At 35.5% G+C, this 27,849-nt stretch overlaps 2 protein-coding genes across 3 annotated transcripts; one reads left to right on the top strand and one right to left on the bottom strand.

Moving 5' to 3' along the window:
• Positions 1–3,154: 3,154 nt before the first annotated feature.
• Positions 3,155–23,373, bottom strand: LOC120628941 (inositol polyphosphate 5-phosphatase K-like). 2 transcript variants are annotated; one of them, XM_039897626.1, is made up of 10 exons: positions 23,226–23,373; positions 22,998–23,117; positions 22,101–22,326; positions 20,024–20,199; positions 11,792–12,037; positions 10,570–10,723; positions 8,392–8,583; positions 6,305–6,448; positions 5,078–5,273; positions 3,155–4,784 (listed from the first exon to the last, which is right to left on the bottom strand). In XM_039897626.1, the coding sequence occupies exons 1-10, from the start codon at positions 23,237–23,239 to the stop codon at positions 4,588–4,590; spliced, it is 1,665 nt and encodes a 554-aa protein (XP_039753560.1). In that variant the 5' UTR covers positions 23,240–23,373; the 3' UTR covers positions 3,155–4,587. The 2 variants fall into 2 exon arrangements, with proteins under 2 accessions (XP_039753560.1, XP_039753561.1); XM_039897627.1 differs by lacking the exon at positions 8,392–8,583.
• Positions 23,374–23,876: 503 nt separating this feature from the next.
• LOC120628666 (geminin-like) lies at positions 23,877–27,843 on the top strand. The gene is made up of 5 exons (XM_039897217.1): positions 23,877–24,039; positions 24,147–24,269; positions 24,467–24,607; positions 25,503–25,629; positions 26,632–27,843. Exons 2-5 carry the CDS (start codon positions 24,151–24,153, stop codon positions 26,758–26,760), a joined length of 516 nt encoding a protein of 171 aa, XP_039753151.1. The 5' UTR covers positions 23,877–24,039; positions 24,147–24,150; the 3' UTR covers positions 26,761–27,843.
• The last annotated feature ends 6 nt before the right edge of the window (positions 27,844–27,849 follow it).

The following is a 27,849-nucleotide window of genomic DNA, read 5'->3' as shown; positions in this document are numbered from 1 at the left end:
AACAAACTTACATTGACATTTATAATATTAAGTAGGGATAGGGATTGATGAATCGTGAGACAAAGTGACATACACATAGCTAATGGAACCAATCCATTAGTGTGATCCTACAGTGCTGAGTGCTGCTGGACACGGAAAGACCGGATGTCTTGCCGTGTCCAGCCTAACCTAATACATATGTCCAGCGGTGGATGATGATGATGACCTTTGCAGCACGGGACCAACTTCGACCAAATCTTAGCACCCTTCTTTTACGTACAAGTGGCGCCCCGATTACGCCCGTCGTCGTGGGATATTGATCGTCTTAGTTGTCTAAGATGACCAAGACCCTGAGTAAAAAAGGAGTTTTGGGTTGAGGATGGGATTTATAAGTTCCAATTTACTCTGACGTTACAGAGTTTCAAAACTCGAATACGGATCTACGCTTGCGAACATGCAAATCGTTAACTAAGGGTTCGTCTTCTTCAGGAGGGATTAGAACATTATATAAACTAAAACATAATCTTACACCTTAGTTTACCATAAGTTTTACAATTTAGGGTTTGTCTCTTTATATTTTCTTGAAAGAAGGACACAATCACCTATGGCGTGGCTATAGTGCAGGTAAGCGGCATTTAGCGATTAAAACATTACTAGCTTCTGCCCGCGACTTTGCCTGCGTGGACTTCAGAATAGGGTCTAAAGCTTCGCTCGTTAACAATTTTAAATCTTCCCTCGGGAACTTCTTAAAGAATAAAAGGTAGGCTATGTTCTTTTCCATGTCAAAACACCCACACTTTCACATTTATAATATTAGTAGGATATACGAGAACTTACTCTCACGGATACGGAGGTGAGCATCAACATTTTCCTAACTCTAGGCTGGTACTGAAAATTTGATTTTAAACAGTAAAACTCAAACCAACAACTTTGGTCCGACCAGTACATAGCACCCAAGACTTCAGACAGACATATCAACGAGGCTGTTAAACTTCCTTTACTTTGACTAAAACCATACCATTGTGCAGTTTGGTACATCGGAAATTGGGTTTTGTCGACACTCGTTAATACGATTGTCGAAAAATATGTCGAGCGTCATACAGCTCTTTATCTTAAAACGTGCCATGCTATTGGACTATTAAAAGTAGCAACTATCACACTTTTATATATACAAAAATATAAACAATAACAAAAATATACACCTATATTAATTGTACTGACAAAATCACAAACATTATTTTTTACATATCAACATTAAATTCAACAAATTAACTGAATAATCAACTAATTAACTAAATCATATATACACCTTCTGACAACAAATGTAATTAATTCAATGTTTAGGCCACGAAATGCACAATGAAGCTTTAAGGAAAGCTTTGTCAAACACATGTAAAATGGTTGCAAGACAATCTATCGATAATTCTCCATAATCTGTTGTACATAAATCTCCACCACCCTGAACCTATTCTTGTCCCACAGCTGGGCACAGTCCTTCTCCCTCACAGGGGAAGAGTGTTAAAGAGTATGGCCCACCAATCTACTCCAATGCGAGAGAACAGAAATTCCAAATTCCAAACAAGTTTTTCGTGGTCAAAGGCCCGACCCAATACAAAAGCAGGACCTTGTGAACCGTAGTTAAACATGCTAACTACTAGACATACGACGCACGACATAAACGAGACATCTCGCATTTTAATTCTTTAATTCTTATCAGGTCTAACAGTATTGCCATCCTTTTCACAGTGACATTGAAGGTAAAGAATGGCAATAAAGCTTTTTAGGATTATAGGGTTTTAAGTGTTCATTCGTCCGTCCGTCCGTCCGTCTGTCTGTCTACCTGTATGTCTGCCTGTCTGTATCTCACGAACCGTGATAGTAAGACAATAAAAATTTTCACGGATGATGTATTTCTGCTGCCGCTATAACAAAGACTAAATAACAGAATAAAATGAATATTTAAAGGGGGCTCTTATACAACATTCATGATTTTTTGTCGTTTTTATAGATAATAGTACGGAACCCTTCGTGCGCGAGTCCGACTCGTACTTGGCAGGTTTAATTAGATTTAGACCAACAACACCGATCGATTTTCTCTTCAAACTTCGAACGAAAATCGCATGGGTTGTACGTACTCACATACTTACAAGAACGCATGTGAGTACGTAAAGAATATATGAAGAACAATTTTCTAGAAACTATTTTACACTATAGATAATACAAAGACCCTCAAATAGGAATGATAAATATTATCTTAAAGTCTATGAATAAGTATGAAACGAGCAATATTCAAATTTGATTGAGTCACTTGACTTTAATACTGATTACTTTTAGAAAAAATTACCAAAGTACATACTGCATAAAAAAGTGATAAAAAAATAGTTTTCAATTTCATTTTAACTTTAAAATAAAATAAACTTAGAATTATATAATCTACATGATTAAATCAAAACACAAAATGTATTCTTTATAAAAGAAACTTACTTAATCAAAATCATTTAAAAAATGAATGCAATTTTTTGTAGACACATTTGTAGGTTAAACCAATTAACCTACAATTAAATGCGAATTTTAAAAGTTATTTCGTTATTATTGTAATGCCCTGTGATTTGACCTGAAGTTGTTTAATGTTTAGTGGTGTGACTACATAATATTTGATTAATTAAAGGCAATAAACGAATGATGGTGATTGTAAAATGAAATTGGAATTACAGAGTGCAATAAATTTTCTTACCCATGTATTTTAATTTAATATATATAAAATTTTGTTTCTACGATATATTAATTATTTGTGACACTAGAACAATTTACTTCCATTGAGTTTTAAGACTTAAATCTATTAACATTTATTTATAATTCTGAATAATATAAATTGTTTTCCAAAATAGCTTCTTTAACCGATACCGCGTTAATTAAATTAGCATAGTTTTCAGAAGAAACAAAATCACTCTTATCAATTGTACGAAATGCTTTTCATAAAATAATGTTTAGGATAAAATTCAAATTCAAAATTCATTTATTTCAAGTAGGCCTAATATAAGCACTTTTAAAACGTCAAGTCTGTCTGTTTGTAGTGACTCTACCACCGGTTCGGAAGGCAGATTCTACCGAGAAGTAGCCGGCAAGAAACTTAGCAGTTGCTCTTTTCCAACATCGCTTTACAATTTAACATACTTCGTTATACCTTGTGTGAGATGAAAGCGGAGCGGCTTGCTTCCAGGCAACCTCTTCATATCAGATAGTATAAGGATGCCAAATCTGTAGTACACAAATATCTAAACTAAACTAAATGGATAGGTTTAAAAGTAGGGCTATCTCTACAGAATTGTCACCGATATAAACGTTTTTGATGAGGTCTAATATTAGATTTTTATATAAATCACAATAACAAGAATTTTTTGTCTCTGGGAAACAATGTTAACTTAACTAGCGGGGTATTGTAGGCCAACAGCCCGATCCGACGTGTAGCAAAATGTCATTGGCAAAACATTTTCTATGATGCTTTTCCCATCAGCTATTCAACACGGTTTTTTTATCGACCAATGTTAGTACTTCCGGATTTTCTCCTAAATTTGTAAGACGCTGTTCACATATGTCCGATGTCAGATTCTGGAAAGTCCAGTACGTACTCCATCCGACTAAGATGAATAGAGGCAGCGACTTGGATACCGACACAGGACAGCTGGGAATGAGTTCTCGAGTAGTTTGGTCTTTAAAATCAAAACTGTTATGACCCAGATTTGAAATAAAAACGCACTTACTAACTTTGTGACGTTAAAATTCTCTATCTATTCTAACAAAAACGTTTCATGTTAAATCATTGCAGGTACGACGAGTTTACATTCTATGTCCACTGACTGACTGCAGAATATAGATAAACTTCTAAATACTCAAGGTTAAGTTATAGAAAATAAACACTGCATATATATTTTGTTGCGATACTTCATCAAAGCGAACTGAATGAATTATTTACAAGTTATAACTACCGACCCCGACCTATACGCTATTAGGATTTGCATGCTCAAAGACATGGATTGCCTGACGCATTTGTTTTAACAAAAGGGTACCTTATGCCACTCGTTTTAAAGCTGCAAATTCTGAACTACAGATTTTATTTCACAAACGTTTTGCCAAAAGCTCTAGGTGAAGAATTGGTGACTTTTAGCTTTAAAATAATGTCGATATGTTTCTTATAACGTCGACATTTTAACGTTTTGATACGCAAAACGTATTCGAATACATGTTACGTGCGTGTAGGTAAATATAGTAGGACTTAGCTTTGCTAATAGAGAGGATGTTTGAACGCTACACAGATTGGTGCTCTTTAACTTTAACTCTGGTGTGTATTTCCTATAAACCTTTCGTAGTTTATATCGACAGGATAAGCAACTTGTCTATACAAACGACACGAATCACTTAATCTAAAGGTAACATCAAAATGGCGTTTTTGCATTCATCTGATAGAGAAACAGGGACAACTATGAGCTATTTGATCCTTGCTTAATTAATGTACCTTTGCCATAAAATGTCCATATCAAACTGTATACTATTAACCTAGACTCCATCTTTCCGTTTAGTCGCCGGCGAGCCAGGCATGTAAGTTTTTAGTCAGTCAATACTCAGATCGTTTGAGAAGTGACGTGACAGCTTAGCGACATCGAGGCCAGTGAAGTCTGTGAAAATGTCTGTGGTAGCGGTGGAAGGTTTCGACCTCCCCGGCGATGTGCTGCATGAGGCCTCCACGCATGGATCGAGGGATACTAACCTGTCCTCTCGACTGCTCACTTCGAACGGTTCAGATATGCCTGCGGAAAAATAATTCGCGTTCTTAGTTTGAAAAGAGTTTACTTGCATTGAGAAACCTCTTATAACGACTGTGAGCTTTTTTACATGTTCAAGATAAGATTCTTAGCCAAAAAAGTTAAATCCAGGTGTTTCCACTCCTCTGCCAAGAAGAAAACTCAGCGTGAGCTTTCGCAGCGAGATTCTTTGGGTATAACTCACTGTAAGTCAATATGGTTTTAATGGGACTTAAATATAGTTTCCCCCAGAAGATGCAGTAAAAGCTTTTTCTATATGGAAAAAATGAAATCCTTACCCAAAACGCTCCTGACTTCAGTGTTCGGCTGGCTGAAGTATATGAACCGGTAGAAGCCGGGTGTTCGCACTCCGCTGCCGACGGGAAAGCTGAGTGTAATAGTGCGCGGTTGTCCGGGAACTGGGGGAGTCTGGGAAAGGCTCACTTTGGCCAGGTACTCATAAGCTATATAATCATCTAAGCTGTGGAAGTTGGCCTGCAAAGAAAATTTTAATTACTTTAACAGTTATTTTTTTTTTTCTATTAATTTATTTATTTATCACTGTATTTAATTAAAATTCTAAGTTGTGTACACACAGTTTTGATTTTAGCTTAGATGAAAATTTGTTATTATTTATATTTGGGTTAGACCATAGTTATTACGTGTTTTGTGTCATCATTATCATCATATCAACCCATTGACGACCCTCTACAGTGCACGGGTATCCTCCCATAATGAGAAGGGGTTAACCGAATAATAAATAAATAAAATATTATGTTCGCAAAGCTATAGTCGACGACCATGCAAGTCTACCGATTGCTTTGGTTGAGCAAGGTTTATCGAATTCGGTAATAATAGATGGGCTGTGATGCGACAGCCTAACCTAACTGCCTTGTTGGTATAACTTAAGGTAAATCCCGTATCGAGCCAAAACTTTTTGATTCTTTAATAGCAAAACCCAATACTTTTTCTGATAAAGAATTCTCAGCGTCAGATTTAATAACGCAATAAATTAATTGTTGCGTGTATTTTTCAAAAATGTTGTTTTTGTCCTTCCAGCCTAAGTTCAGGTAAGCTTCTCACAAATATTATAAAGCTGAAGCATTTATATCTGCTGTAGGAACCCGCTCTGTTCTTGAATACCGTTCTTATTTCATGTTTCGGGCTATGTAGCCTTTAACCTAAGTAAAATATAATAGCAATTGGCAATAGCAACAGTGAAATTCATAGCAAAGTATTAATAAAAATCTAGGATAAATTTAGTCATTTGCTCATTTGCTTAAGAAGCCTCGAAAACCCGCCTTGAAGCACTGTTTAAGCTCTTTAGGTCGGACTATCTAATAAGAATGAAGGTTTATCTCTCCCCTTTTCTTTCTAATTGTAAGGTTGCCTGTTTGGCAGAAATAGCTTCTAAAGATAAGGCAACCTTTAATAATCTACTTCGTGTTTTTCTTTTTACTTGTGTATATCCGTAACTTTATGTGGTGTTCAAATTAAGATCAATGCCTTATAGGTTGAATACTTACGTCATAAATACCGATCCAATCGTTGGGGTTGATCTCAACGTCCGGCGACAACGTGCACTGCGTCCTGAAGTCAGCATCTCCGATGTACCATATGCGAACTATCGGCGCAAAGTCCACCGTCTTCACCGTAAAGTTCGCAAACGCCTACAAGAGCACAAAAGTTTCAAACAACAATAAGACTCCGCTTTTTCTTACATGTCATATAATGGAAACACCCAGGAAAAATTCTGATACTTCAGAATTCCCCGGAATAGCTCTGATACTTCTGATCACTTATAATAATAATATAATAATTTGTCCAAATCTGCGACCATTTCTCTTTGGACATCAAGAACTTCTGCAAATTTATAAATGCCTCTATACAGTAAAGGCTTTATGTTTAAAATAGCAAGTAGAACCGAAGCCTAACTAAAACAAATTACAGCCCAAGTAATGAAAGAACATGAGAATTTAAATAACGATGTTAAAGTAAATAATTTCAACATTCCATGACAATATAATGAACATGTTATGTTATTTAGGATGTCTACATAGACTGTCAAGTTTGACGTTATAGTATATGACTATTTGTGTATGCATACCTATCAGGACTTCATGGCTAATCAATCCTTGTAACGACTACAGTTAAAAGAAATAACTGAATAATAATACATGGAAATCTCTTGTTCGTTATCAGTTTTCACATACAGTCAAACCTGGGTAAATGAGAACTGGATAAGTGAGAAAACTCTATAAGTGAGAATAATATCCAGGACCCGTCATTTTAAGCTCCCAAAACCTCTATTAGCGAGAAACAGAAACCTTTCTAAGAGAGAGTCGTTTTTCCCTCACGGACCTCCGTAAGTGAGACTGCTACTTATCTATACCTCTATAAGCGACAGTCGAGCAAGCAATATGCGACAAAATTTATGAGTTAGAGAAAAACATTCAAAATACAAAAACAGAAACCCAAACGAAATTCACGGATTTTTTTAAATGTAAATAAGTTCTAAATAAAATAAAATTACAAAGTGCATGAATATATGTCTTGTTATTGCTGCGTACCTCTATAAGAGAGAAACGCTACCCATGTACCTGCATTAGCGAGAAACTCGGGTTAGTGAGAAACCTCTATAAGCGAGAATGAGATTGTGCTCCCTTGAACTCTCGCTTATCCAGGTTTGACTGTAATTGTTATCGACCGATCTAAATTACATCAAATTGTTATTCTATACTTTCATATAACGTCAATTTTGACGGCCGACTGTCCCAGTGGACAGCGACCCTGCTTTCTGAGTCCAATGCCGTGGGTTCGAATTCACAACTGGAAAATGTTTGTGTGATGAAGATGAATGTTTTTCAGTGTCTGGGTGTTTATCTGTATCTGTATATTATAAGTATTTAAATGTATTACATTCATAAAAATATCTTAAATGGCGATGTGTGTATTGTCGTAGTATATTTATTTATTTATCTATCACCATCACCTTTCTATACATTGTTTAACTTAATTCTAATTTCTAACTACTTTTCATTAGCGATAAATATTCATCTAGTACGCAGATTGGTGCGATTCTGTTGAACCAAATCTGAACTAAAACTAAATTGGCAGGTCTTGATGTAGTTTGGAAGTCAAACTACTTTTACAATGCAACGCATGCAACTCCTTAGGGGTAAACGGAGTAGTACATAGCTACAGTCCATTTCATTTTGTATCTGATGAAAAGGATAGAACTATTTTTATTAATGCCAATATAGTTTAGTTTACGTCCATCACCTATATGGAGATGAACGTAAATCATTTGTCAAGATAATTTAAACAGTACACCCCCACCACAACTTAGTGATTTAACTCACTCTAAAGTCTAAGTTCGGGAAAACTGGTCATACAGCATATTCAGAAATGTTGAGACTCTTGGCACAGAAGCAAAAACCGACAAAGAAAGCAAGGTCGCCACAAAATACCTCTCTATATTTTTAAAGGTGTAATTTTAAAGTCAAATCAAATAGGCTTGCGTTTTTACAATTACGAGTAGTGATTTTGGGGCACCCAACCAATACGTAGCAGGAAAAATTTAACTGTGAATTATGTAATTAAAAAAACGAACCGCTTCATCAGAATCCTGAACGACCGCAGGCGTCTCTACATGCTCTAACAGCTCAGCGCATGCAGCTATAGGTCCGACGCAAAACTCCGATTCCTGGCTAACCTCGGGGTCTACTATCGCAGAACGCATGCGAATCTGTGATCTAGCAGCCTTAGTCGGTGTGGCTAGAGCGGATGCTTGCTTTTGCCGAATCTAATGAGCAATTAAGGTTTGATTTTTTAGAAATTGCCAATTTACTCATACCAAAATTATATCAGAAAATTTACACACTTAATTAAGAAAATCATTTCTTGTAGATTTTCAAAGCACAAAATAGTACTCAATAACAATTACACTTGGGAAACAAAAATTTTAAAAGCACCAAATGTCAATAAAATATTTAACCTGCCTAATTAAACTGTATAGATATAATGTACTGTGATCTCTATAAAATCAAACCTCAAGTAAAAATGTTAGGTTATTAATGCCTATTTTTTGCGTTAACTGGTAAGCTTTAGTAATAACGAATTTTAGCTATGAAATTATAGCATAACAATGTAAAACTTAGCGTAAGTTCGAAAATAGAGCTAAATTTTATATTATTTGCTAAAATTGTTATGTGCAGTTTCGTTTACTACTTAATCTAAACCCATGTCTTAAAATCCTCGAAATTAATTAATAATGTAAATAATGGCGTTAAAAAAAAACACACAAGTACATTGCGCACAATAGACAATACACGGCCACAAAATAACATTAACAAAAACCTTTTTGGTTCACCGCAACGTAAAAAAAATATTTAAGTACTTATATTGAAATATATTAGAATCCGTTATCCGTTAATGTCATCTCTTTTTCAATTTATAATCAGGATATTAACATATGACGGTAGATAAAGAAACATAAAGGTAGAAGCTCACTGCGCTAATTTGGATTGAGGCGGACACCGTACGGCCAAAGATAGCTGTTCTATAAAATAAATCGTGCAAATTTATGCACTAAACTGCAGCGAAAGCACACAAAAACATTTTGGCGCACAGTTTCGTCAAGCTTACCTTGACAGAGTTATGTAACAATTAACTGACAGCACCTTTCAAATTTTAGAACGTGTCAAAACTCTGCGCAGCTACTCCAATTCGTCACTACTTTTTTTTTAATAAGGGTTTTAATTTTTGAGTTTTTCAAAAATTTGATCAAATATTTGATGTTATGTCTATATCTAAATCTATATAATAAGTCATGCATGCATAAAATCACTATTACCCTTAGTTTTTTATTTTTCAAAGTTTTATATTTTTTATTCTACACCGTGATTATTTTATCGTCGCACATCTAAAGCCACTTAATTATATAAGATCTATAGTAACTCTGAGCAATATTCAAGATAATAAAAAAAAATTAAACATTAATTTCTGAATTTAGAAATTCTACCGAATTTCAGCTTAGTTAAAATTAAATTTATTTCGATTTAATTCAATTTTTTTATTATGCTACGTGAAACGACCGCATTTGATTGAATTGATACCGCCGTCGCATCGCGCCGCTGACATTCAATATACTTCTTGTTCACAAAACTGTTCATTAAATTTCCTTTCCAAGATATAGTAGATATTGGACAGATTAACTGGGTCACTGTTGTACGACGAGAAAAAAGTCACCGTTTATTTTCATCTGCCAACTGAATACCGTGGTCCAACACGCCGTGGACGTTATAGGTCTAAATAGGCCCTTGAGTGAATGAACCTTTGAACCGAAGCCAGCGCCCCACTAAACATCATGAGATAAGAATATAAATAACTACAATTTACATCATAGTCTTTTCGAACACCATACAACTACGTTTGACCTTGACCTGGGCATAACAACTCTGACGCAAACACCTCCCGGCATCAGTAATAAATCAAACTGAACGACGTCACAAAGTTTCAGCACTGGCATCAAAGAAGTCTTTAATAGAACTTCTTCAGTCATACCTCATTATCAATACACTTAAAAATAAACTTAATACACATCAAAATAAAGCTCATACTGTACTACGAGTTGTTGATTTTAAATTGGACACTTTCTTTGGTCACTCATCTTTAGCATTCATGCATTCTAAAGCGTATTCTACAAGCATGTCAATAGAGTCCAGTTTGCATTGTCGTGTGTGGTGATAATTTTGAGCAGATAAGGTGCTGATATACAAACGTAACTGACCTTAATATTAAATTGCGCGACCACTGGCTTGTGGTCACTGACCGTGTAGTGTGGTATGTGGTTGTAAGATACCAAGTCTGCCCTCAGTGTGATGTTCTCATAGTTATTCGCTACCACTTTATACAATATCCTGTCCGTCCAAGAAGGTTTTCGCCTACAAACATTCAAATTATTACATAACTACAAGGCACGGGTCTCCTCCTACGATCAAAAAGGTTAAGGCCGTAGTCCACCACGCTGGCCAAGTGCGGATTGGTGGACTTCACACTTGATGCAAGTTTCCACGCGATGTTTTCCTCCACTGTTGAAGCAAATGATATTTAAATTTCTTTCTTTAGATTAGTTCCGTTCAGTAAAATCGATTTCCTACACCAAAGCCTCGCGTGATTACGTAGGTACTTTATATTATTTAGTACTAGCTGTAGTCCGCGTTCTTTGTGCGCCTTTATTTTTTATTACAGTTTTTAATAAATTCTGTGGGTACCGTTGGTTTGTCTAAGACAAAGAGAAGCCTATGATTTTTCTCAGACCATTCTTCAACTCTATGTCAAAATCAGGTTTATTGGTTGCTTAGTTAGTGCGTGAAAGAAGAACATTTACAAATATAAGTACCTAAATAAAAATCCTTACCAATAACTTCTACCTAAATGCGAAAGTTTATTTGTTTGTATTTCGTTCACGCCCTAAGAAATTGTTTAACTTGATTTTTATATAAAGTTAGTTGAAAGAACGGAGAGCAAATAAGGCTACTCTTTATCCTAAAAAACCGACGGTACCCACGGGATTTAAAAAAAAAAACGTAATGAAGTACTAAGGCAACAGCCAGTAGGTAACAGATTATCAAACGGAAAATAAGAAGTTTTATGTTTCAAAGGTGTTTTTATTCAATTGTTGATGATTAGGTATGGCGCACAAAAAAAAAACATTCATAAATGGGTATATTTTTTTTCCCTTTGGCTAAGTAGATAGCATTTGTTATAAAACCAGAAAATTTTATAACATAGTGGATATTATATTATTTTCCGGTTATTGACACCGATGACATATTTGCGTCACATGTAAGAACGCCATTTAAGAAACTATATTATTGTAACCGATTTAAATAATAAACATACAAAACTTAAGTTTGCCTATGAGATTACGTAAAATATTACCCATTCGTATAAAAATTCATTGTGCAATAGAAATAATTATTATCTATATTATCGGTTGAGTCACTCACTTCAAATCGTAATCGTCGCTGCCCATCAAGAATTTGTATGTTGGAGGGAATCTGATTTCCGGTTCTGTGAATTCCGAGAAAGCCTCTCCGCTCTCCATAACTGCTAGCAACTGATCGTGCTTCAGCAGTGCTGCATATTTGTCCTTCTCAACCTTTTTGAGTGCGGCCACGATTTCTTCCGATGTCGGACTGCTACCCGCGGGGTGGTCAGTTCGGAAATTTAGGTCTCCCAACCAGAATACGTAACTGAAAATAAGGAAGTTCAAGTTAATTTATTGTGATTCTATGTAAGAATCTGTTACCCCCAGAACTGTATCTACAGAATCTGTATAACCCAGAGGAGTTCTCTTGTGACTAGGCCTATGCTTTATGACTGCCTCGTTGGTCTAGTTTTTAGCTTGTTTAAAAATGGATCACCAAGCCCTGGGTTCGAATCCCGGGTCGGGCCAAAATTGTTTGGTAAGTATTGTATATTTTCTGTTAAAGATTTTAGTACCAGCACGGAATTAGGAAATTGGCGGTGTCAACCTCCGTACCCCGGAGAGCACCTTACGCCGTCTGTCCCGGTTATTATCACTTGTGTTAGTACCTAAACGTTGAAACTCACCAACCCGCATTATTATTTTTTTATTTTATTATTATTTATTTATTTACATAAAGTTTACAACAAAAAAAAATACTAATAGCTAGCATCAGAAAACCACCCAGGTTTGTAATATATGCTAACAGAGAATTAAGTCTAGGTACGTTAACTACAGAACATTATTGCCAGTTTACCATGTTATGTATAAAATCTATTTATTATCTATTTATTTCTTTAAAGCTTATTTTGGATCGGCGTGGTGGGTCTATGCTCTAAAACCTTCTCTCATATGAGAGATGAGGCCTGTGCCCAGCTGGCTGCGGAAGATGATCATCATGCTACTTTATAAGGTCTTTTAATATCAAAATACATAATATGTAGTAAGTTATAGCTGTGTTTTGGTAATTCTGAGGAAAACATTTTTCTATTGAAACAAGTGAAACTTATGTAAGCAAGACTTTTTTGAATGTTTCCGTCGCATAAGATTTGTAGGGTAGAATAAAAGCAGCCCCTATTATAGGGAGGCAAGCGAGGGCATTGAAAATGGAGACGCAGAATTTACGAAACCTTTTTTTCTAAAACTCCTAGCTTTCGCGCATGTTAATATCGATAGTGCCTTTAGTTTAAGAACTTATCCTTAGTTGATTTTAAATCGTGGATGGTGTCTCTGCCAGGGAAAATATTGTTACTTTCAGTACTCTTCTATTGTATTCGTTTGGAGAGTTTCTGAAGTCATTAATGACAAATGGTTTAAATTAACGAAAGCAAAACTGTGGATACTGGCCAGAATAAACAATATGTTAGGTTAGATTAGAAAGTGTGGAATATATCTACTTGAAAAAACAATGGACTTATTCCTAGGTAGACATTAATAGACAGTGATGTATTTTATTTATTGGGTCTAAAGCTTTCCATTGCATAGGTGACATCCATACCAAATTTCAAAGCTGTCTGCCCGCGGCTTAGCTCGTAAACAATTTTTAATTTTCCCTCAGGAACTACATAAGGAATCGTGATAAAAAGATAGCCTATGTTCTTTTTCATGTCAAAGGCTACATGAATCCCTAATTCCATAAAAATCAGTTCAGCCGTTTTTGCGTGATTGAGCAACAAACAACCCCACTTTCACTTATACCTAGGATTATTTACTAGTCGTTGCTCGTGACTTCAGATCCTTTGTGTCGAAATTATGTATGTGCCTGTTTTATTTGAGCCCTGAACTACTACTTTGCAATAAAACATGTCTATCTCTTGCTCTGCGAACAATTAAAATAAATAAAACCCATAGAAACCGCGCATTTTCCGAGATAAAAAGGAGCATGAGTGCTATAACACACAATAATATTGTGCTAAATTTCATCCAGAACCGTTGATTAACAAGCATCAATCCAAACTTTCGCATTTATAATATTAGTATAGATTACATAGGTATAATTGTTATAGAATAAGTAGTATATATGCATAATTTCATAATAATGTATTGTATTTATAAATAAAATAATTGTATAAACAACGAGTATGTGGGTAAAGCTAACAAAAGCACGTAGCATCGCGTGCTGAACGGTAAACAACATTACGCCTACAAAATTAATGGTTAATTCCTGTATCGGTTATTACTCACTACCTGTCGAGAAGTGAGACATTAAGCGGAACCTAACTAGGTATTATATCTATCTGGTCTAAGCAAGCTATGCAATATTCATCTCAAATAAATATATATGCAGCAAGACTCATAACTTCTTTTTAAACATGTTACGTAAATGATCGTGATCGATTCGACCTAAAACTCCAAGAGGTTAACCTGTATGGCAGTAATATTTTCCAATAGGTAGGGGGGTACATAATGGTAAATATACAACACAATGTCCGCGGTACGATGTCCGTGTAGAATCCGATTATGTAGGGATATAATCGCATTGTACCGCAACACTAAATTGCTTGGCGGCATTTCTTTGTCAGTAGGGTGGTAACTAGCGACGGCCGAAGCCATCAGACATAAAAAGCTACGCCAGTTTTTTAGGCAAAAGCTGCCTGAACCTTCAGATTTATACACAAATTAAATTGTGTGCTATGGATTTGTTTACTTCAAGTAGGAGGTCAAGCATAGATTACTGCAACAAAAATGTTCATAACTCGACACAATAGTAAAGTCGCGGGCATCTTACTAGGTATCAAATAAGTCTGCCAAACATTTAAAAAGTAATTCAGGCCACTTTCTATATCGTGACGAGTAACGACACAAAATTCCAGTTTGTGGTCGAACTCGTGTTTTCTGTAATTAAAGTTGGTAATTCAGAAGCTTTGCCCCGCGTTCACCAGCGTATATATTTTAAGAAAGTTTTAACAAATATTTAGCGATTAAATTGTATTTCTCGAAAAGGGCTCAATCTTACTTAAAAAAAAAACCATTAATTCTTAAGCTTTATAATATTAGTAGGATATAAGTTTGCCAGATTGATTGACGTTACTAATCTAGTGTTTTTGCATTGTCATAATTGACAGATACAACAGATGACCCACCGATGGTAAGTGGGAAAAAAATATCTATAAACATAGCAACACTTCGGAGGGCACGGTAATAATTACATTAAAATTGAATTAATTATACTATGACTAGCTGTTGCCCGTGACTTCGTCTGCGTTTGATTTTGTTTTTTGATATGGCATTAAATTTAGTTGTTGATCTTAAAAAAATTAAAGTCTTCAAATTCAGTATAGCTAAGCCTTAAAAGGGGTTTGCTGCTGTCCGCTGAGGAGTTCTGTCCTCTATCTCCAACCACATTCATCAGATCTTCACGAAGTTTAGGCAAAATTAAACACATAATAACCTCTATAGTACAAAAATAATTATTTAAATTGGTTATAATTTGTCGGAGTTATGATGTAAAATCATCAAACACTTTCATCCTCTCACCCAAAGGAACTGAGCTTAATGACGGGATAAAAAATATCCTATATTACTTCTAACACTTCCAATAATATGTGTACAAAGTTTCATGAGGATCCCTTAAGTTGTTTTTGCGTGATACGGATTATGTGTATTCCTAGACTATAACATTATATATAATAAATTTGACAAAAAATATTGTTTACTGTGGTAGAATTTAATGTAAAATGCCATTGTGTGGCTGATTGTAAATTGCACAATTCAAATTGACTATACACCTTGTATACCAACTTACAATCTGGCAATAACGATATTATTATTGTTATCATGCAAGGAATGTGTCTTACAAAGTAGCGGTTTGTGTCGATTAACGTGTTAAAAGTGTTAAGCCTCATGTTCCTAAAATTAGATCAACAACCACGCCTTTAACAGGAATGCTGATCGGTGGCAGAAATCAACATGGCCCGGACGAGCTCTCTCACTAAGAGCTCTACGTAGAGCTCTTCATGCTACTAGTGCTAGAATTTATAAGCTCTTTGATTATTGTTTCGCTTGCGGCTGTTCTGTGATCGGAATACGTTGTGCTGAAATATCTAAACCGTAACGTGCCTACGTCTTCTTTATGCCCATATCCCAAGTTATGAGTTATGTAGGGTCGGCACAACATGTCTTCTTCAATTCGAACACAGACTTGTTTTTTTTTTTGTTTTGTCATAGTTTTCCGACCGACCGCCTGACTGACGTCAACCCTCGTAGGAAAAGTTTTTGTTGGTGATTTAAACTACCAACCTTTTTGTGAATATTACATAATTTATTATGAAACTTATGTACCTCATTTGTTTTTATATTTTTTTAATCTTAATTTACTAACTTACTTATCTACTACCTATCAATCAATAGCCTAATAACAGTCCACTGCTGCACAAGGTGATCGTAGTAGATTGTAGTAGTAGCAATGGCGTGCACTTCATACATGCTTAAAAGCACTGCTTACCCTAAAATTGATATATTAACTCGTATGGAAAAGGATTTTTGCCATTTTATGCAGTTTCCTGCCTTATGCATACCCTGGTAAGAAACTCAGTGCACACCACTGAGTAGTAGTAGCACAGAGAACGCTGCTGCCCGCTCCTGTTATATTCCCTTAGTCGCCTCGTAAGACACCCGCGGAACCAAGAGGGATGGTGACAGCTGTATTCTGATCTGCCGTCACCACACGACACACCTCTCACCTACTTATATATCCATGTTATTAGTTATTGTTAACGTTTGCCGACCTCGCTGGCGCAACAGAGAGCGCTGCGAATCGAAGTAGGAGGTCCCGGGTTCGATTCCCGGCCGAGGCAATTTGGGAATTCATAATTTCTCAATTTTCTCTGGTCTGGTCTGGTGGGAGGCTTTAGCCGAGGCTAGTTACCACCCTACCGACAAAGACGTGCTGCTAAGCGACTTAGTGTTCCGGTGCGATGTCGCGTGGAAACCGATTAGGGATATACGAGTAACTACCGTACTCCCTAACAGGTTAGCCTGCTACCATCTTACACTGCATCATCAATGTCCAGCAGTTGAGATTGCAGTCAAGGGCTAACCTGTAGAGAAATGAAAAAAGAAAGTGATCTCGTCTGGTGATGAGACGATACCCCTACCGTCTCAAGTAGATCGCAGACCATCGCAATTCGAAGAGGTATAAATGCAATGGAATGCAATTTCAAACATGAATAACCTAGGCGCCAGATATCATTAACCTTAATATTAACTAGTTAATATTAATCGCATTTCTACATCCAACAGTGCGTGCTGATATTATATCATCTCTGCATATAGTTTAAAACAAAGTCAGCGTCTGTCTTCTTATCCACTAACTTCTCTAAAACAACGCAACGTATTGTGATGCGGCTATCACCATCGATCGTTTAGATACATTTACACAGATAGTTGTATACTTAGACAGCCGATTGGCGCAGTGGGCCGTGACCCCGCTTTCTGAGCAAAATGCTGTGGGTTCGATTCCCACAACTTTAAAATGTTTTGTGTGATGAACATGAATGTTTTTCAGTATCAGGGTGTATATATATACAACGTGTGAAATACTGTTGAAGGGTGCATAAGGTAATTTCGTAAGGAATCACTCACAGAAAAGCGAAAACAGTATTTGGGCTGACCCGGGATTCGAACCCAGGAACAAGTGATCCGTAATCAACCATACTAACTACTAGACCAACGAGACTTCCGGTAAGCAAGGCGGAAGCGATACAAAGAAAATGTTAGGTCACATCCCTTAAGTGTCTGCTTCGCGTGTTGAAGTCTTAGAAATGTACTCATTATTAAGCGGTTATTTAATACATTAGATCGTAAGTACCAGTCAACTATAAAGACTCAGGGTCGCTTACTCACAAATTACAGCATAAGCTTTTATAGATATACTCGATATCTGACTGATAAGCACCCTTCACGGAATCGTTTTTATCGGTACATATAAACAAATATGATAATTCCGCTCGCTCCAAAGGAAAAAATACCTGATCGGACATAAATTACGAATCTATGTCTAACTTATTATATACTATCTATACGTTTCTACGCGCAAGCGTCTTATTTTCCCTAACTTTTCAGAGTGATATACGTTCTTCTTCGGCTATATTATGCACGTTGAAGAAAAACATCGTGAGGAAACCCGCAAGGCATCGGGAGAATCCTTCCGCAATTTTCTCAAAGTCATGTGCAATTGTGACTAGGACCTAAATCCTTCTTATTCTGCGAGGAGACGTTCCAGTAATGTGTTGATAATGAATATGATGATTGTGACGTTCCTAGTCATTGGTACAAGTGGAATTGTAACTAACTTGTTCCCTTCTCCAAAACAATATAATATATTGGCATATTTATTATCACGTTTGATCCGCGACACTGAATAATCACATATTTTTAATCTGTAGAACAAGCGATATCTTTCTGATATGATTGTTGTAAAATACATAATACATTGTGCATATGTGTCTTACTTATACAACGTGTAAATGAAAACCGGAATAATACACAGGCCATGCTGTAGAGGTACATTATGTACTGCCTCTGACGCAGTGGCGTCCACTGGGTTCATATGAGGGTATGCATACAGCAGGAAAATAGCATAAAGCGGCAAAAATCCTAATCTTATATCAGTTACATATAAATTGAGGGTAGGCAGTGCTTTTGTGCATGTATGAAGTGCACGCCCTGCCTCTGAGCTTTATCTGCGAAACCGAAAACATAATAGTATTTGATTAAACCACTGCCATAGTTTCTACTGAAAGAAATCAGATACAGCCCTAAAATCACATGCAAAATCAAAATCACGTTACTCCTGTTAGTTTATTAGGTACTATGCGCGTGTCTTTCTTTAATCTTCAATAGGGTTGTCATAAGTAAGAATTATTTCGTAATTCGGCTACACGTTGTATAATAATTGGTTTGTCCTTCAGTCACGATTCAGTTAGGGATGTCGTTTACAAGCTTGTATCGCGTATGTTCAGTTAAAAAGTGATCACGTATGGAGTTGAGACTATACGCCTAAAGCCTCAAATTGATCGCAGCGTTATCTAAAAAATAGCGGGCCCGAACCACCGTAAAGAGGCTGTTTAACTTTGTTTATGGCTCCGAAAACATGATCTTTAACTACAAGACTTTAGACCTGCCGAAACTCAGAGCCACGCGGCGGGCGATGACGCGGGAAAAATGCTTGGAGTATTACTACGTGATGGAATCAAAATTAGAGGTCTGTATCATTAGTATCCATAAGATGACGGCCCATTGGTGCAGTTTGCAGCGACCCTGCTTTCTGAGTCAAAGGCCGTGGGTTCGATTCCCACGACTGGAAAATGTTTGTGTGATGAACATGAATGTTTTTCAGTGTCTGGGTGTTTATCTGTATATTATAAGTATTTTATTTATATTTTTCAAAAAATATTCATCAGTCATCATAGCACCCATAACACAAGCTACGCTTACTTTGGGGCTAGTTGGCGAGTGTTTATTGTCGTAGCATATTTATTTAATATTATTATAAGATTGGCGAGATAAGAGAGTCAAAAAACACTACACCAGCTTACAAACAATTCGAATCATAATTAACATCAGCCCACTCCGGTAATGGATGCATTCCCACCAGTGGCGTGCACTGAGTTATTTACCAGGGTATGCATACAGCAGGGAGATTGGATTAAATGGCATATATCCTCCTCCTATACGAGTTATATATCAATTTTAGGGTACGCAGTGCTTTCGTGCATGTATGCACGCCACTGATTCCCACTATAGGGCTTTTTCTCAGAATGACAAAGGTTTAGGCCGTAGTCCACCACGCAGACTAGTGCAAACTGCTGGTCTTTGAGAACATTATGTAGAATTCTCAGCAGTGGCGTGCATAGAGGTACGAGTTATAAATACTTAAGGGAAGGCTTTTTATAAATCTTGCAATGCCTATCCTTAAGTTTTTTATAACTCGTACTGGAGATTTTCTTCATTTTATATCATCTGCATACCCTAGTCCCTATGCATACCCTCTATGCAAGCTACTGATTCTCAGTCAATGCAAGTTTTCTCACAATAATTTCCTTTACCGTTAAAGAAAGTGATAAATATAATGCAATTGCTTAAAACGCGCATAGCTCCGAAAATTTAGAAGTGCCGGGGATCGAAGTCGGCTCCTCCGAGTAAGAAGTCGTAGTTCTGACCCATTAGGCTCATTAGAAAAACTTTTTATGATATAAAAGTACCGACTTACTCATGATACAGGATGTTGGAAGTCTCGCTTATAAGGTACGCGTGTTCCTTTAGGATAGTGTTGTAGTCATTGATGCGGTCCGCCAGTAAATGTTCGTGGGCGGTTAAATGACAGTTCACGAGGCACACTGAGCATCCGTAGATATTGAACCGCACGCTGACAGCGCCTTTGTTACCCTACAAAAAGGTGTGTCTATTTAGAAAAAAATATATTACTATTACAACGGTAGCTGCCAAATTGAAACTGGACTGGGCGGATCATTTGGACGGCCGATTGGCGCAGTTTGCGGCGACCCTGCTTTCTGAGTCCAAGGCCGTGGGTTTGATTCCCACAACTGGAAAAATTTTGTGTGTTGAGCATGAATGGGCGTGTTTGTGTGTTTTTCAGCGTCTGGGTGTTTATATGTATATTATAAGTATTTATGTATATCATTCATAAAAATATTCAGTATCGCTGCTGTCCGCTGAGGAGTTCTGACCTCTATCTCCAACCACATTCAGATCTACACAAAGTTTGGGAAAAATAAACACATATTATAACACAATACATATTATTGTGTTATAATATGTAATGTGTATGTAACACAGTAACACATCTATAGTATAAAAATGATTATTTAAATCGGTAATAATTTGTCGGAGTTATGGTGTAAAATCGTCAAACACTTACACCCCCCTCTCCCAACAGAACCGAGCTTAATGTCGGGATGAAAAGTATCCTATATTACTTCTAACACTTCCAAGAATATGTTCTATTATTGTATGTTTATGTACTATTATTCAAAATAATTATTATGTTTAGTTTGTCTATGATAGTTTAGCAAATATATTGGTGGCTTTCCCAGCTCCTCTTGCAATGCATTATACTATATGTCTACACAAATCTTCACATATGCCACATGATACTCATTTAATTTATAAATAGCAGTTACGGTGCGTTCTTAAAATACGTGAGATATTTAAGGGGGGGAGGGGGTCGTGTCAAATCTCATCTAATCTTACGTTGGAGAGAGAGTCTCGGCAAATATCACACAATTTTTTTTTCTGAATAAAACAAAACAAAATTATAATATTTTGGTCCATTTGTCTCTTTACAATAACAATGCAATGCGTTAACGTAAGAAACCCACATTTAAAAAAATCTCATGTTAGATTGAGGGTTGGGGTATAATAAAATCTGACAACATCTCACCAGGCTCCCCCTAGTGAGAACCCGTGAGATTTTGAGATGAGAGATGGAGGATCAGAATTTTTTTAAAAAACACCCCACGTAATTTATGGACGCCCCCTTAAATATAGTGAACTACATTTAAGGCCGTAATAAATAATTTACATGTGCACTTTAAAAGTGAATAAGTAGCATAAATTATATTTATAACTTATTATCCAACCTTCCTACCTACTTTCATTTCATTTTGCACCATACCAAGAGTTATACAGCATCTTATGTAACTAACTTGTTTACAAATCCCATGTATCAGTAGCAGTATTGCACAAAAATTACTTGCAAATAGTATTTTCGTTTTTTTTTATTGGTTCATTACAATACTTGCTTAATAAAACAATAGAAAAAATAAATAATGTATGCACATAGTTTACTCAACAGCACATTTAAAAAGGAATCATCTTTATGAGGATACAAAACTGCATAAGTGTACCAGTAAGAATTATTAACAATAGATAAGTAGGTCTTTCAAAGTTGTTTATTTATATCATATTATTCTTGTCCAAACCTGCCTATCTCTACCACTTTTTTGTTTTTATTGCATACATAGGTATATGTAGTTATAAATAAATCATTTATTGGAACAAAAATGTTACACAGAATATCAATACAACAGTAGAAAGAAAAAGAAATACAACACAAAAAGTAAGACAATTTCACATAAATTGGTAAACATATTTGTAAAGCTGAATGCACATTATATTGATATTTGCCTCTTATTATTGATAACTTGTGGACCCCATACTAGGTACTAGTTGGATGCATACTTGGTTATTTAATCAATATATTAGTATTTGGTACCAGCGAAATAACACTGCAATGATCACTACTGTAAACACTTAATCAAACTTACCCACAGTCCACCTAGTCCAGTTTTAGTGTACTGTGCCACTATATCTCTCAAATGGGGTAGATGTTTCATTTGAGTGTAAACAAGCAGCAAGATGCCCTGCAGCCTATAGCTTTTTGCAACAACAAAGCCTTGGCGGCAAAGTATTTTGTTAAACATTTGTGTCCATTGGTCTGTGAAGAGGGAGTCCATTATCATGTTCTGCGGCTGTGACTTCACTTCTTGCAGTCTGTAAATACAACCTAAGTTAGCTCTGCAAAGCCATGTCTTAATAAATCACGGGTCAAACTAGGCTTAAAGCTGATCATGACAAACAATTCTGAGCGCTTAATAATTAAGTCTTAAGTTTATTTTTGAGTCATTTTCAATTATCACCTTTCATAACATCATATTCTCATACCATCTGTATGTGATAGCATTCTTCAAATATTAAATAAACTTGGTCAAATTGGCAAAAAGAATAAATGTAAGTAAGTTGTAATGATATAAATTAATTTACTAAACAATTAAAGTCTGACAAAGGCATATTTTGTGTCTAAGAGGTGTTAAAGTAAAACATTCAGAGAGATTTACTGATTGATTCCCAAAATCATTGTTCCATTCATTCCTTTTCCAACTGCTGAACTGCTGTATTCATAATCTTGACAATATTTGGCTTTCATAGATAGTTTTCATTGATCCTATGGGATTCAATAAAAACCTATATGGTACAGGTATGGGGTGTAACATCTATTGCGTACTTTAATACTCAATGATTAAACGCAAACAACACTGGCTTATCTACTATAAATTAAATAAACATTCACACAGTAGTGTTCTTTAGACATTGTAATAGGCTACATTTAAAGCTGCAACTAGTTACGTGCTTAATTTAAAAAAAAAACGATCAATGTTTCTTACCCAATAACATAAAAATCTGGTAATGGCTTGTTTTTATTAAACTGAGAAGGAAAATCCAATAATAAATTAAGGTCTTGACCAGGAGACTTAGTTGCTACATTCCAGGTCACAAAATAAAACCTGGTGGATAAAAACTTGTATTAGCATTAGAGGCGAATGTAAGGAAACTTTTAGAAACCAATCTTTAAGGCTAAAGTTGTTTATAAACCAATTAAATATCTTAATTACCTAAGGGTATCCATTATATACAGGTCTTTAGTTTAACTAGTAAATAAATAACTTAATTATCGAACTAATTATAATTTTTTTATTCAAACACTTTATTTAGTAGGAAAATTATGGAAAAAAGATAAGATAACTATGTAGCAAAAACACAATCACCATGTTCAAAGCAAAATTCTTCACTGGTTAAATTGTCAAATGTCAACTGTCAAGTAATAACTGACAACTTGTAATGTGTCAACTGTCATTATCCAGATGGTCGAAGTTTCTGTCGAGCCACAGTAAATATTAATTTATTTAATGACTGTGGTCGAGCTTAGCATTAACTTAGCAGTCAATAAAATCATAAAATGTTTTGGTCTGTCAAAAGGCTAAATCTGAGAGTTCTTCTTAACGTTCTCAAAGGCGTGTTTAGAACACCAATCCACACTTGGCCGGCGGGTGGTAGACTACGGCCTAAACCCTTCACATTGCAGAAGGAGACCCGTGCCCTGTAGTGAGCTGGTAATGAGTTGATATGATAATGAAATGAAATACACTTATCACTTATTGTTTGTAAAGATTTAATTCATCCTTGAATTTATTCTTATATCTGTCTGTATATATTATCTGTGCTGTGGTCTATGATGTAGACATTGTTACTTGTTTGGCGGGAAATAATTCGCCGTTGGCAAATGTCACTTCAGTTGACCCAAGTGTCAAAGGATTTTGTTTCAGAATACCGAGTTCTATTTAAAAATTGCTTGGGCTGTTTACAGCAGTTTACGACAATCGCACAGCGAAAAAGCGTTATAAGGTTCTAACTAAACCAGATATCGAGGTAAATAAATAATTTTGACTGTTTTATTTTATACCGCTACAAAATCATACAGGTTATATTTTTGTTTTTTTTCGCTGGTTAGTTAAATAAAAGTTTATAACTTTCAGAAAGATGCCCCGAACCACAAGAAAATCACTAAAAGTGCTGCAACATACTGCCTCTGATACAGAGAATTTGGTGGGTAGACCATCAAAAAATTTAAAGCATCAATTGATCCAAGAAACTCCTGTGTAAGTTACCTTAATTTGGTTTCGTTACTTTGCTTGTATACAAAGCGTTTCTTGAATATTTTCTCCTACCGCCTATAATTAAAATTTCTGAGTAACGTAGGTAGCTAAAAGAGTTTAGGTTTTTGTGGTTTTTACTCAAGCAATCTAAGAACTAGTTCATAGGATGTAAACTATGTTGATTGTTGCTGTGTTTCCAGAGATGTTGAGGTCAAACGGAAGAATGTTTCCAAAGAGAAAGAAACCCAAGTTAATCTTGAGAACAAGATCACTGCTGATGATTTGACCAATCCCGATGGACCTTCTACAAGATATTGGCAAATACTAGCAGAGAAACGCCAGTGAGTATTGTGATACAGCATAGGTATAAAAAAGAAACAGTATATACTGCCTTATTCATATTTAAAACCTATACCAATTTAGTTCTGCCAATACAAATTTGATTCAACTTAATGGCCAACCTGATGTGTGGGTGAACAACAATGCCTATAAACAGCAGGTAAGACTTTGCAGGGTTGTGGCCATCACCCTTGTTGGTGTAAAGCCTCATATGCCTACAATTACACATACAACATCCACACCCTTCAAACCAACAGAACACATTACACAGCATTGCAATGATTAGCAGCAGAAATCAGCATGTTGGTTATATTTCCCTGAACAAGCTTTGTCACTAAAAGGCTTCTACTTTTGATACATACATGGGAACTAATATGTTAATAATTTTGGTACATCCCAAGGTTTTTTATTATGTTCTATAGTAATAAAAATTCATTAAAATTAAAATTATTATGAGTATAGATTGGCTAGAAGAATCAAAATTAAATGCATTTAAATTAGTAAAACTATTACCTCTGCAATCATGAGATGGTTTTAAGGAATAGCATGCTTGTCACTTCTGTTCAGGTTCTTAGATATACTTCAAGTCACTATTATGTCAATGTATGGGTCAAATTTTATATGGGTTTTGCATTACGCCTTACACATAAAAACAGTTTTAAGGTCATTATGGGAGGCAAGGGAAGTTTGTTTTTTTTGGATTATTACATTTTAATTATTTTTACTATGTACCTGTAACATCATAAAATATTAGTCCAGTATAAATATACTTATATTTGAAGCTACACGATTTGTTGTATGTTTGTTTGGGTTAGACAGCCTGTTGACTACAAGTCACAATTCTACCAAGTGAAACCTGAGGACAAAGCTAGCTTATCAATATGATTTTTCTTGCAGAGTGGCCTTACAAGAAGCATTGGACGAGAATGAAAAACTTCGAAAAATATGTGAAGATCTTAAACAAGAGATTATTCGAAACCAACAACTGCTAGATGAAGCCAACAGCTTTGTGGAAGTCATCAGGGTAATTGAGAACAAACTTATGCTATCTGCTTTGTGCTTCTTTCAGCCAGTTACTTTTGCGTTTATTGTAACTAATGTTAGAAATAGTTTAAGAGTGCTAGTATATTTTTCAATTGGACACTATAACTAGCTATCACATGCCCTCTACCCATATCCCATATGACCCTATGTCCCGTATGAGTAACTAACCCAATGCCTGGATAAAATACTTATATAACCTAACTTTGGCCTTCGTGTTAAAAGGAACATACTTTTTAATCCTACAGTTTTAAGAATAAAAGATAAATCTTGAGATATTTAAGTCAGTAACTTTAATATAATAAGGTTTTCGTACAACCCTTCACTTACATATTCTTATAACTTGTCTTCCCCCAATATGAGGGTTGTATTTGTATCAAACAAATACCTATTTAGCAGCTGAAATCTAGCTAAAGTACCTTCTTGCTGTGAAATTGTTCAGAAAGATTATTGCATCCTTTTCTATAAGATTCTGGTAATCATCAACAACAAACAACAACAATCCTGTCCTAATGGGAGGTTTTTATTTTACTTTATTTATTAAAGCCCAAACAGTTAACTTCAAAGCAAGAAATAACACAAAGAAAATAGCATATACACCATTTAAGTACCCACTAATAAACTAAATCATAAGAACACACAAAAAGTGACAGCAAATGTTAATTTAAGATTAAAGAAAAATAAAAAAAAATTAACTAGAAGTTTGAAATAAACACATGCCTTGGTCCATAATCACCATGTTGGCTAGCTGAGTTGGTGATTGCAGTGAGAGCTAGCATCTACTGCTAGTATTAGCACCAAGGATGCTGGTGCCTATTCTGTTATATTACCTTAGTTGTCTCGTATGACACCCGCAGTTACAGGGGTGGTGACAACCATGTTTGGATACGCAGTCACCACACAGCACAGTTCGAGCAATAATTGCTTATAAAAGACTTTTATATTGTATATTCAATAATAAACATGTTTTTTAATTGTTAATCAGGAGGAGTTAGCGAACCCCGGCACTGACGACACAGGAATTGACGTGAATGACGTCAGCACTGCCGAAGATACTGCAGACGACACTGTAGAAGATGAAACTGATTTAGATGCATCCAAAGACGATCAATAGAGCTATTATATTAAGTGGTGCTAATTCAATTGTATACAAATCGCAAAATTCAGACCTGTCTAAAAATACTTCTTATCCTTGTCCATGGGGATGATTGTAAAAAGGATTATTTTGTGCAACTGAATTAGCATCGATGGCTGCTTTAAACAGTGGGATCTGATGTGCTAGTGGTGTCAATGCTTACTAGTCACCATATACAAAACAAACTTTATATTTTGGCATCTTACGTGGTTATTGCCTATGCCATTGCTCTCACATGTTCTTAAAACTTGTAGTTTACCAAGTATTATTTCTTTCGACTCAACCCAACTAAATCATCATATTACCAACATCAAATTGTGGTTGTCATTGCACAAAACTAGAAACTGTCAAGATGTTTTGATTATTTTAGTATGGAGATGGTCTAACCTACTGCCTGCCATTTATAATCAAGGCCCTTAACATCTTTCAGGGTTGTCACTGAGTAGCTCACACTGTTTGAATTAGGCATAGGAGTTTTTTTCACAAGTGCGTTTATGTTGCTTTGTTTGTTTTTAATCCTATTAAGAGAAGGATCTTTTTAGTTAGTGTAATATTCATTTTACTAATTATTTGATAATGCGGTATTACGGAAATTGAGTTATTATAGCTTATGTGCACTGATTATGGTCTTACTTTAAGTTCCTTATATACAATTCATTCATTTGTGTATATTTTTTTCTATATATAAGCTATCTAAAAATTAATCATTTGTACTGTTTTCCCTAACTATCCTGTAGCTATGTTTTGGTAAAATATTTGAATTTGGTAACACAACATTATACTTTTAAGTTTACTTAGCTTTTTACCTAGGCAAGATTGTTTTGAAAATGTACTGCACCATGATGCTGAATTAAAAGTAAAGTCATTTTAATTCGACTATTTATAAGATAAACTTAATAATACAATACAAACAATAAAGATGGAAACAGTTGTTGTCAAAGGTAGTCAATTAAAATGGCTATAAGTAGTGTAGTTAATTAAGATAGATATCTTTAATAAGAAAGTTTATTAATAGAAAACAAACTTATTTATATAAAAAGGAAATAAAACTATTCAATAAAATGCGTG

This window comes from Pararge aegeria, chromosome 13 (assembly GCF_905163445.1).
Source record: "Pararge aegeria chromosome 13, ilParAegt1.1, whole genome shotgun sequence".
In the NCBI taxonomy this organism is placed as follows: Eukaryota; Metazoa; Arthropoda; class Insecta; order Lepidoptera; family Nymphalidae; genus Pararge; species Pararge aegeria.
This window is presented reverse-complemented; position numbering and strand designations above follow the sequence as displayed.

Coding starts and splice junctions, on each gene's coding strand:
- LOC120628941 (XM_039897626.1), bottom strand. Junction 22,327..22,997: donor CCAGATTTTTATGTTATTGG/GTAAGAAACATT, acceptor TTGTATTTACAG/ACTGCAAGAAGTGAAGTCAC. Junction 12,038..20,023: donor TCCAACATCCTGTATCATGA/GTAAGTCGGTAC, acceptor CCTTATTTTCAG/TTACGTATTCTGGTTGGGAG.
- LOC120628666 (XM_039897217.1), top strand. CDS start 24,151: ATGCCCCGAACCACAAGAAAATCACTAAAAGTGCTGCAACATACTGCC. Junction 24,270..24,466: donor TTGATCCAAGAAACTCCTGT/GTAAGTTACCTT, acceptor CTGTGTTTCCAG/AGATGTTGAGGTCAAACGGA. Junction 24,608..25,502: donor ATACTAGCAGAGAAACGCCA/GTGAGTATTGTG, acceptor TTTTTCTTGCAG/AGTGGCCTTACAAGAAGCAT.